At 40.0% G+C, this 11,287-nt stretch overlaps 2 protein-coding genes across 2 annotated transcripts in view; one reads left to right on the top strand and one right to left on the bottom strand.

Moving 5' to 3' along the window:
• rab4b (RAB4B, member RAS oncogene family) overlaps window positions 1–4,977 on the top strand; it is a 12,545-nt gene extending 7,568 nt beyond the window's left edge. The window contains exons 5-8 of the mRNA XM_046074394.1: window positions 1,304–1,458; window positions 1,882–1,977; window positions 2,176–2,350; window positions 2,490–4,977. Of these exons, the coding sequence (XP_045930350.1) occupies window positions 1,304–1,458; window positions 1,882–1,977; window positions 2,176–2,291 (367 nt within the window). The 3' untranslated portion in view covers window positions 2,292–2,350; window positions 2,490–4,977. The remainder of the gene's footprint in view (window positions 1–1,303; window positions 1,459–1,881; window positions 1,978–2,175; window positions 2,351–2,489) is intronic.
• A 784-nt stretch (window positions 4,978–5,761) lies between these two features.
• ap2s1 (adaptor related protein complex 2 subunit sigma 1) overlaps window positions 5,762–11,287 on the bottom strand; it is an 8,760-nt gene continuing 3,234 nt past the window's right edge. The window contains exons 4-5 of the mRNA XM_046074564.1: window positions 8,174–8,233; window positions 5,762–7,351 (exon numbers count right to left, since the gene is read on the bottom strand). Coding sequence (XP_045930520.1) covers window positions 7,250–7,351; window positions 8,174–8,233 — 162 coding nt within the window. The 3' untranslated portion in view covers window positions 5,762–7,249. The remainder of the gene's footprint in view (window positions 7,352–8,173; window positions 8,234–11,287) is intronic.

Genomic DNA, 11,287 nt, shown 5'->3' with positions numbered 1-11,287 from the left:
GAAACAAGAGAGTGAGTGGGAGATGGAGACATTTATCACTTTTTCACAGGTGAAAAGCTTAGCAGGAAGATGGACAGGGAAAAAGTTGAGAGAGAGTATCAGATATCAGCTGAGCCGCTTGGTCCCATCAGCTTGAGGCTGAGGAGTGACATCATCCTTTGGCTTGTTTGTTAAGGCAGCTGTTAAACATCATTCAGATCACCTCACTGGCCATGTGTTCCAATGGACACCAGGGTCCTGTCTCTATAGTGACTGGTCACTAAGAAGTTTCTATGAAAGTTATACGACTGCACCAGGTGCAAGGTACAAAGTAGTTTATTTAGCATTATATGACACAAGGTTGTATAACAACAAGAAAGTTTGCAGTCCCTTCATGCTACACACAGAACTTAGAACAGACTGCCGCTCACTGGATATTTTCTCTTTTTCGGACCATTCTCTGTAAACCCTAGAGATGGTTGTGTGTGAAAATCCCAGTAGATCGGCAGTTTCTGAAATACTCAGACAGCCCGTCTGGCACAAACAACCATGCCACGTTCAGAGTTAATTAAATCCCCTTTCTTCCCCATTCTGACATTCGGTTTGAAATTCAGCAAGTTGTCTTGAACACATCTACATCCCTAAATGCATTGAGTTGCTGCCATGTCATTGGCTGATTAGCTATTTCTGTTAAGCAATTGAACAGGTGTACCTAATAAATTGGCCGGTGAGTGTATCTACACACAGACTTTACATACACACACATACATGACAGTTGAGTAGTGAAACAGACTAGTTTAACATTTCAGAAGGAATACTTTTGATACTTTTTTGTACTTAGTTACTTTGTAACTTGCTCTGACTAGTAAATAATCAAGTTACAAAGTTAGTCTAAGACTTATTTAATTAGTCATTTACACACATTAGAGTACCTCTCTTTTACCTACCAACCAAACTAAAGTCCTTGTGATACATCTGAGATACTGGTACTTACGATCTGGGCAGCATTTAGAGTATTTTCTCCTTGAACGGAAATAACCTGCTGCTAGTAAGTTTTCAGACTGTGGATGCAAACACAGTTGTGTTTATATTACGCTGGGTGTCTTCATAGGTGGACATGTTCACACGCGTGCCTGTACAGTCCTCGCCAACATCCACAAAATTTGAATGTCACTTGTACCCATGAGGCTATGAAGACAGGGAAAATCATTAGCTTAAAAAAAAATCAAGAGCTTAACGTGTGACAGGTCGAATCTTCACCACCAGCAATAAACTAGCCGTTGTGTCCCCTCTACCTGTCTTTCTTTCCTGTCCTGTCTTACAGTCGGGAGACATATAATGCTCTAACCAACTGGCTGACAGATGCACGGACTCTGGCGAGCCCCAACATTGTTATTATCCTGTGTGGCAACAAGAAAGACCTGGATGCAGACAGAGAGGTGACCTTCCTGGAAGCGTCGCGCTTTGCTCAGGAGAACGGTAACTCATGTTAAATCTAAATCAACGTGGTGGTGATGGTGTAGTGGATGAGATGCATGCCTTTGGTGTGAGAGACCCGGGTTCAATTCCCCACTGACCCATCCTCCATTGTGTCCCTGAGCAAGACACTTAACCCCTAGTTGCTCCAGAGGCGTGCAACCTCTGACATGTATAGCAATTGTAAGTCGCTTTGGATAAAAGCGTCAGCTAAATAAATAAATGTAAAGGTTTTTTAAATCTGCATTACACACATTTCATGTCTCTCTCTCTCTCTTCTTATTCTTATTTCTTTTTGTCTGTCTTATTATGTATGCTTGCTTTTCCTAATGGATGCCTGCCCATCCTGTCTTTTGTTTCTCCTTGTGTCTTTTTTTGTTCTTCTACCTTGAATGTGTGCTGCTTTTTTTTTTTTTGCCTATGTAGAGCTGATATTCCTGGAAACCAGTGCTCTGACGGGGGAGAATGTCGAGGAAGGATTCCTGAAATGTGCTCGCATCATCCTCAACAAGATAGATTCAGGTACTTTCCTCATTTATTTGTTAAAGAGGTGTGTCTGAGTTGGGCGTTTCTGTGAGTGTAAGCAGACGGTTTGCATATTTGTTTTTTTACTTATGACCTCTGTGCTTTGCTTGAGGGCATGAAGCCCAGTGGATCTGCCTTTAGTCTAGTGTACATGTCTGTGCCTGCTGACATTTGTCATTATGGTTCATTTCAAAGGTGAATTGGATCCGGAGAGGATGGGTTCAGGTATCCAGTATGGAGATGCTTCGTTGAGGCAGCTGCGACAGCCGAGAGGCACCACCACACAGAATAAACAGCAGTGTAATTGCTAGGGATCGTCCCCACCCTCACCTCAGCCCACAGGCCCATACAGACAGGACGCCCCCTACAGGTCAGTGGCATGTAGTAACTGCTACTTTTAAATAATAGACTTTACCTGAAATGTGTCTCTAACTTGCCTCAGTATTAGGTATTAATATAAGGGCATGTCAGTGATCACCTTCTCGTCTCCCTTCATTCCCACATCGCAGCTCCAGGTGTTTTTTGGTGTGTGGGACCCTCCTCTCTGCAGTCTCACACACCTCGGATCACCTGGATGAGTGGTCATGAAGATCACTGCAACCCCTCTGCCGCTGTGTCTGGGCAGGGAAATCCCTCAGTGTGAACATGCTCGGATCATAACGAAGAGGAACCCTCTTCTTAAAAAATATGGTTTCTCAGTTAGTTACCGGAAAAGGACGAGTCAAGGGTTGTGTGTATGGGCTGCCCTACTGTTGTTTTATCGCTGTGCTTTTAATTCTGGTTTTAGTAACATCTACATGCTTTCTACGTTTGCACATCATTGTCTGTAAATTATTATTGGTGAACTATTTTGTGCATATTTATCATTCAGCCTGTCCAGATATCATTCATAATTAGTTTGGTCAGCGCTTTTGAGTTTTAACATTCGTATAGCCCCCATTGATATTTTTTTGCTTTTTATTATCCTTTGAGTCCCTTAACTGTACTTTCCATAAACTCAGCCTGTCATTGATAGTGATAAACAGTCTAAATGTGTCCTCTTATAAGTAAAATAAAGTGAAAAGATTTTGGTTTAGAATCTCTGTAGAAATATGGAAAACCAGGTATAATCCAAATCTTTGTAAAGGTTTCTGCAGTTATTGTTCCCAATCCAAATGGAAGCAGCTAATCGGTGAGTTAAAGTGAAGTTAAGATGTTTAAAGTCATACAGCCCCACATGTAGAGCCCAATTCTTTTAGTCACTCAGAGAAGTGCGTTATATTGAGTCATCTGACTTTTTGGTTTTATTTAAATGCACTATGACATAGTGTTGGCCATAGTAATATACCTGACATTGTGGATCTACAGTATATTGTTCCTGGTCAGCATGTCTGAAATGTCAAAGGGAATGGTCCAGTCACTCCACTCTACATCCACATAGACGAGCCTGTGGGTCAGGCTTAAAGCACAAAAAAAAGAGATTTTGCTCTTTATTTTCCTCCAAAGTTTCCTCCAAAGTTTCCTCCAAAGTTCCCAAAGTCTCAGTGTCTCTGGTCCTATAAGAGTGGAAGGTTAAGAAAAGACAATCTTTGCAAAACACTCCTCCTGCTGGCACTGTGCTCCATTTTCTTGACCTCCCTTTAATTCATGCTGTACTTAGTATATAAAGGACGTCATAGGAAACCACAGTTGGTTTTGCCTCGGTGCCATGTTTGGGAAACGTTTATACTGCCCACACAGTTCCCTCATAGAGGCTTAAAGTTCTTAATGTACTTAATCATGCAAGGTTGAGCGCCTTGATAAAAGTCTGCTTTTTAACCTTTCAAGTAGGTTTCACTTCTCTTTGTCAAGTAAAAAAGCAGCTTCAAAATATCATTGAGTTTGCCGAGCCGCCCCAGATGTTTTCTCCTTAGAACAGACCCTGTGTTGCCCCCAGAGAGAAACAGGGAATTTCCACCAAAACGAGGTTTCCTCTTTCCGCACTAACACTGACAGCATGGTTTGTGGTGCTGCTGGAGGAGAATGAGGTTGCGAGCTAATAAGTTAAAAAAATTTAAAAAAAAGATCCCTGAACTCTTCCGGCCTACTGTTGAGTCAAAGGCACTTCTTCGGTCTGAACCACTGAGAGCAGGTCACACTGACCCAGCCAAGGGGAGGTCAAAGCAAACTTCCTGCAAAGCCTGTTTCTCAAGTGTTAGCATATGTCTTCCCAGACAAACCTGTGCGTTTTAAGCTCAAGTGAGCAAACACACTTATGGGAAAAAAACATGGTGAGTTGTGCAAAGATGAGATAGTATAGGATATCAAGAGACAGATGGTTCATAAAATATTGGCATTGTGTGATAGTTTGTCTCCTTCTGCAAGTGCACTTTTACTTTTGAATGTTCATGTTTGTTTTTGTTTATATGCTGCAACTATAGAATTGCACATTTTATTTTACTTGAACAGTATACTGTAATAAAGTCTTTTAATTGTAGATGTTATCATTTCTTACTAAATAACAACTGAGAATCTTAACTTTGATTTCCTTGTTTCTGCTGTGACGTGGCAAGGCGGTTGGAGTGGTGATAAGGTCACTGTTGCCTGAGGTTTGATTTCTTTATGGCCCACTGCTGGCGTGAAGGTACCCATGAATGGATGTTGACTTCCTGAGCTGTAGGAGGCCATCAGCAGCAACTCTGATCACTCATTTTCACTCAAGTTGTCGTGGCGATTGAATACTGCTGAATCAGTTATCAGCTCGCATTCATCTGTATGTATTTTTGTAGTTTGTGATGAGCATTCATCAAAACGGCCATATGATAAGCACTTTTCTGACTTCATCCAGTCGGGATTCAATCGTGATGAAACGCAATCCAACTCAGTTGTTGCTTAGTAACTGTTATACAATCAACCATAAATCCTACTGTACATCTCAAGTAACCTATGCTGTAAATAAGATTTGTCTATTGAGGGTGTGTTGCTCATTGATTGTAATGATTATGCAATTCCCAGTAAACTGCTTGTTTTTTCAGTTAATACCAGTCACCTGTGTCCTGAATGTTAATGTTGATATCTGTGTCTTGTCAGTAGTCTACTGTTAAAGTGGTCCCTTTTAAAGTGCATCAGATCCTTCATAGCCTATAGGTAAATCCCGCCCGTCCTGTGAGCACACATTAAGTTATTACACATCAGGTTTATAGGCAGCTGACTTAACAGACCCTGAAATTCCACAAAAGAATCCATGTACATGATTCATTTGCCTCGTCCTCCGTTCTATAGTCCAATCATTTCTCTCAAAGGCAGTGATGGTGAGGTTAGGATATCAGAGGACTTGTATGATGAAGAGTAAAGGCCCTCTGTGTCCAATTGTCTGGATTTATGTTCTTAGGTCGATGGAGCCATGGCTAGAGTGGTTTAATGTAGCTGAAGTGGATATATTGACAGATTTATTGATCCTAGGCAGGCTGTCAGGATGACCTCATAACCAAGTTGCAGAATTTACTGCAGAAGAGTTGTGACCACTAGATGGTGCTAAAATACAGGACAGACAAAAACTCCAGTTCCTGTGTTGAAAGACTACTGCGCTAAAAGTTAAGGTTTAGTTCATCATTTTCATTTTTGTTTTGTGAAAAGCAGATGCATACCGATATCTTGTCAAGGCAACAAATGTGTTGAAGAATAATTGCATTTTTTTTTTTTTAGGATATTAACAGCATATTTTAAGACTTGTCAATGACAGTAACATCTAGGTGGGAAATGTCAAGATCAACTTTTAATGAGTCCCTTTTCATAGACGATTAATCATCACAAGCAGAAACGGTTGGTGTTCATGTATCACTTTATTTTTTATTTTTTTATTTACATATAGTGGGATATATTGATGTTGGTAGCTGAACTAGAGACAGTAATACATACAAACACATATCTTCCATCAACAAACTCACAGGTGGACAAGAAGGGAAGCAGTACATCTTTCACTATTGCCGAACCATTAAAAAAAATAATACAAAAGTTCAATAACAGTAACATTTGAACCCACCTGACACCTTTGTAACTGGATATGGTTAAAATTAGCACATGACAAGTAATCTCAAACATTAAAGTCCAGCAAAGGGAGATTAATAAAAGTGGGTGTTTTTGTCAAAGTTCATGAGGCTTATAGAAAGAATGTAAAAGCCAATTCATTGTATGCAACGCCAAAGCAAATTTATGTATATTAAACAACTAAATACTGCTCAGACCCTATAGTGAGCAAGAGCCACTCTTTCTGGAATGAATGTGTTAATTTCACAATATTCAACATACACAAGATACACCATACGAAGCAAACTTCACAGTACTGCTTTATGTAAAATATACTTTATGTCCAGGTCTTTTTCTGTCTGAGTGCATTTATGTTTTAAGTGTCACAAACAAGCACCACTGAATACACGAGTTGCATCAAATGATCTAAATAATTTGAAATGACAACAATTACAAGATCCAGAGTTTAGCCACCTGTGCAAACGCAACATACACTGTTTATCATCATCAGCCGTGAGGACGTCTGACGCAGCAGAGGTTGCCATAACACATCGTCAAAATGGTACTCACCCCAAGTACACTCTATTCAATTATGAACTTGCCGTGGTGGGTCAATTGCTTTAAAGGGCTTTCGAGTTGTAGTCTGCTTGTACTGTGATCCAGATATAAAATGAGCACAAGGCATGACTAGCCTAATCCCACATCACTTGCAAACTCTTTCTTTACATGGATTTACAGAACTGGCTGCAAGGCTGTTGTATGGATCATTATTATCATCATTATAGGCGGTCTCTCTTTATACATGGTGCTTGTTAGTTACAGTAGTGCTATTAAATTGATGTTTAGGTTAATGAAGACAAGAGGAGGAGGAGGGCAGGAGAGAGCCATGTCATAACTGGTGGATCTACGTCAGTGTTTCTACACTGCAGAGATAACTTCAAAGACTAACTGGCCACTACATGAAAGAACTCATTTCTGCAGCCTCTGGCTTTGGGGGGGGAAAGTGACCAGAATATCAAGTTGATTGCAACATAGGCAGTATATGAAATGTTAACATGTTGAAATGCACAGCCTCTATACTGGGTGTCTTCATTACAAGTACAACAGATAAAGACTGCTGTGACAGACAGGTTAATTGAACTTCCATATTATGAATTCACCCACCCCCCGAAGTTCTGAGGCAAGAAAATGAACCTTTCCAGAGTGACAGGATCAAGGAGTAGGTTGGTTCAAGTCGCCAGGGCAACAGATTAGTGAGCAGGTAGGAAGGATGGTTGTCTGTTTTCTACTCTAGTGACTGGAGCATGAGGAGCTGCTTGAGGACCTTGGTCTGACTGGTTTCCCTGATCTCTCCCGCCAGGAACATCTCATCCACCACCGTGTACACCTTCAAGTGTAGAAACAGGAGGTGCATTAGCGGATGGGCATTGTCCAACATTATGATGAAAGGAAATCAGGGGAATAAGGCGACGCAGGACTAAAAGCAGTACAAAATACCCTAAATAACATGGCACTGTGACTTTATTCCCTACATGTGAAATGGTTTGGCTTTCCTGGAATATTGTCCTATAAAATGACAAGTCATCATCCAGCCTGTGGTCACTGTTACTCAACTCCACCTCTGTGTCATCAAAATATAAAAATAACCGCTGGATGACTACATACACGGAGTGGTTAACATTACCACACATGAATTAACGTTACAAACATGATGGGGTGAATCACTCCTCCGTGCCACACACCTGAGTGAGGTGGGCAACTTAGCTTCTCAAACAGTTTTGGCTTAATACCAGCATGATTTGGAAGAGGTTATTGCAAGCAGAGGTTTCTTACATTTCTCTCAATTGTTAATTTGTGGTTCACAACACGTCAAACGTGGGTGGCGCTTCGTTAAAGCTAAGCGTGTGGGCAGATGTGAACACCTTGACAATTAGTTAGAACGCTAGCAAGAGTTGGGGGAGTTCAGAGGTGTTTGTTGCTTAGCATTTACTTTCTGTGAAAAATATATATCCACCCACCCACTAAAATGAATTAGATAGATCTCAACGCATGACCGCTCGAGTTGTGAACATTATATCAGTTGCTATGGCACTGTAATGAAAGAAACGTTTTCTCATCTGCATTTTGTACTCCCCTGCTCCTTGTCTGACCGAGGTGTTAACAAAACAATTTGAAAATCTCACAAAGGCTAAAATAATCTTAACCTTACCTTGTAGAAGTTGAACACAAGGTCCAATTCACACACGTTGTGAAAATATTCATTCAGCACCTTACAAGAAAGAGAGGAACAGTAAAAAAAACAACTTTACTTTGAGAAGACTTAAAGGTGTTTGGTAATTGCATGTCTTGATGTGATACATTACTGCAGAAATAAAAACACCGTAGTAGCAGCAGAATCCACTTAACAACCAAGCCGATTTCCACTATGAGGATATCCATCTAAAATACGGCAAATTAAAATTAATGTGCTTCTCGTCTCATCTCGTTTCCACAAGAGATCATTTTAAAGTAGCGACACGGTGTCATTTACAATGGCGGAACAGCTGACCCCTTGTTGAGAATTTGCTAAAGTGAATGAACGAGCACCGTGAAGTTGTGATGTGATGTGAGTGTGTAGTTCAGCTTCGTTTATCTTAACATCAATGGGTGCAGTGACTAAAAAAAGAATAATAATAATAATAATAATAAGAACCATGCACTGTATTGCTTTTAAATTGGTTAGTTCTCCTCGAACCCGTGGCAATATGCAACATGAAGCGTAGTAAGTACAACTGCGCTGTGCATTTCAGAATGCAGTTGCATGCATTCCTTCATAGTCAAACATTACATCAAATGACCTTCACTCCTGAGGACAGAAAATGGTCGGCAGTTTGACTTCGGAAAAACAAACAGTAGATTGTACCTTAAGCTCACAATTTCAGTTAGTACTATTTAATTTCTAAAACTGAATATGATTAGAAAAGGAAAATGTTGTTATACAGCAATTGAGCAAACAAAGTGATAGAACAAGACACACTTGAGCTTCCTAATGCTTTCACATATTCACCAAGATTTATAATAAACCATAGCAACATATGCGATGATTGATTCAATCAAATATTACAATATTTAGCTATAACAAAGACATTATATTTCAAATGAGACGGCCACCATTTTTAAATTGGCACAAACCCTATTTTTATTTTATTTTTTTTTAAAACACTGCATGCTTAGCTACTGCCTGACAAAAAGAATTATCCCGAAAAAAAAATACTGGACATTTCTGGAATTACATTTTTCAGACATTTCTGGCTCACCATAGCTGTCTGGGTGGTGTATAAATTGTATGCGGCAAGAAGCTCCAAAATCTCAGACTATAAACTCCATCCAGGAAACCTGTTCTGTCAGTATGAAATTGTATCTTGGAGTTATGGTGTTTGAAAACCTCTGCTACAGTCACAAATGCCAGCATGATGATATTACATCCCACGTTCAGTATAATACGGTGGTAGGTAATGATACACTGCAGTTACGTGAATAATACAGGCTGATGTGTCCCGAGTTCCAGCAGCTTCTGAACAGAGTGCTGGAAGTCAAAAAAACATAAATTCTCTGTATCATGGCTGTTTTCAATGACAATGTCCAAGGCCACTATTCTGCAAGAAGTCCATCCCAGCTTGACGCATGTCCACCCATGTGTGTCCCAATATACACACTCCAGGAGTACCCAAAAATCCTAAAGAGTCAAGAAAAGGTTTGAGTGTACCTTTTTAATTTAGAGTATACAAAAGGTTTGGTCCATTACCAGCCCAGCGCAGTCCACCAAAGGTTACTCAAAAACATTTCGCTAAACACGGTCAAAAACTTGTTACGATCCAGGGCTCTTGCAGATCTCTCCTAAACTCTCCCATGTTACTTTTTTCCTACTGCCCATGCGCAGCAAAATTACTCTTCTGCATGACCCATGAACATATAGCATGTGATTAACAACAATTTAGCAAATCACCATATATGCCAAAGTGGCTCTTACACTCTGTATTTGTATAGCGCTCTACATCGCATTCACCATTCACACACATTCATACACTGGTGGAACAGCCACACTTCGACATGCAGCCTGTAGGAGCTGGGGATTGAACCGCCCGTCATAGGTCTCATGGCGCTGACGTTGCTACAAATACACATTAAACATATTGATCTTTGAGACTTAGTTCATTCAGGGAACCAAATAAAAAATGTTCTGGGTCAAAATATGGGCAAGGAACTTTATCACGTCATCTAACTTTCATTCATTTGCTAGTTGAAAATGTTTTATTACATATGTGTGAAAGTAGCTTTACTGATTCACTTCACTGAGCTCTATTTACAATCCTTAAATGAGCTACTGTTATGTTGAACATCAGACAACATTTAATCTGTGAACTGAAATAATTAAACTTTCACAACTAAATACACTGACTATCCCTTGTTTATTGCCATACACAGATGAACAGACTTTTAGGAAACCAATTTAAATTATGCAATATCTACTACTTGTATAACAGAAATAACTGAACCAAAGTCAGATTAAATTATTGGGTAATCTGCTGCCAAGTCAACATCTGAAATGATGAGTAGCAAAAAATCCTCAAATGCATTTACGTTTGCTGTGTTTTTCTGCAGTAGAATCACTTTAGGGGCTACCATGCGTACTGACGAGGGGTAATTGTGCTAAAATAGGGCACAAACTTTAGCAAACTGCAAAGTATTTTGACCAAAATTATGCAAATTATAAAGTATTGGCTCCCAACTCTGAAATCACTGTATCATTGCTATTAGTAGCATTTGTCTTCTTGAACATTTCAGTGTTTGTTCAATGTCTGTGCACTCAGTTGCAATCGGCCTCAGTTGGTAATTAGTTATCAATTAGTTATTTTATTGCTGAAGGCTTATTTCCACCATCACTTGACCTGGCATTATCTAACACTGATAGAAGTCAATAATGACATAAGAATGTAAAATGAATTTGATTCGACATAAACTCATTGTGATGCGTTTTGGAATTTGTACTGAAAATAAACTGCCACGCTGAGCGGTTACACTATGACTCATTTGTTGTGCTTACAATCTGAAAATCAATATTCTGTTGGAGACACATGATTTTGACCATAGTGATTTAGACACCACTGTGAAATCATACAGTTAGTGTGGAAAACGCCTTATACGTCTCTTAATTTAAGGCGCATCACCCATAACTTGAGTACTGAATACCGCTTTGAGAGTCAATCAGACACCATCCCACGTGACTCATCTGCTCAGCTTCAGCCTCAGCCCACCACTTCTTCCCCCCCCCCCCCCCCCCCCC

This window comes from Micropterus dolomieu, linkage group LG17 (assembly GCF_021292245.1).
Source record: "Micropterus dolomieu isolate WLL.071019.BEF.003 ecotype Adirondacks linkage group LG17, ASM2129224v1, whole genome shotgun sequence".
Classification (NCBI taxonomy): Eukaryota; Metazoa; Chordata; class Actinopteri; order Centrarchiformes; family Centrarchidae; genus Micropterus; species Micropterus dolomieu.
This window is presented reverse-complemented; position numbering and strand designations above follow the sequence as displayed.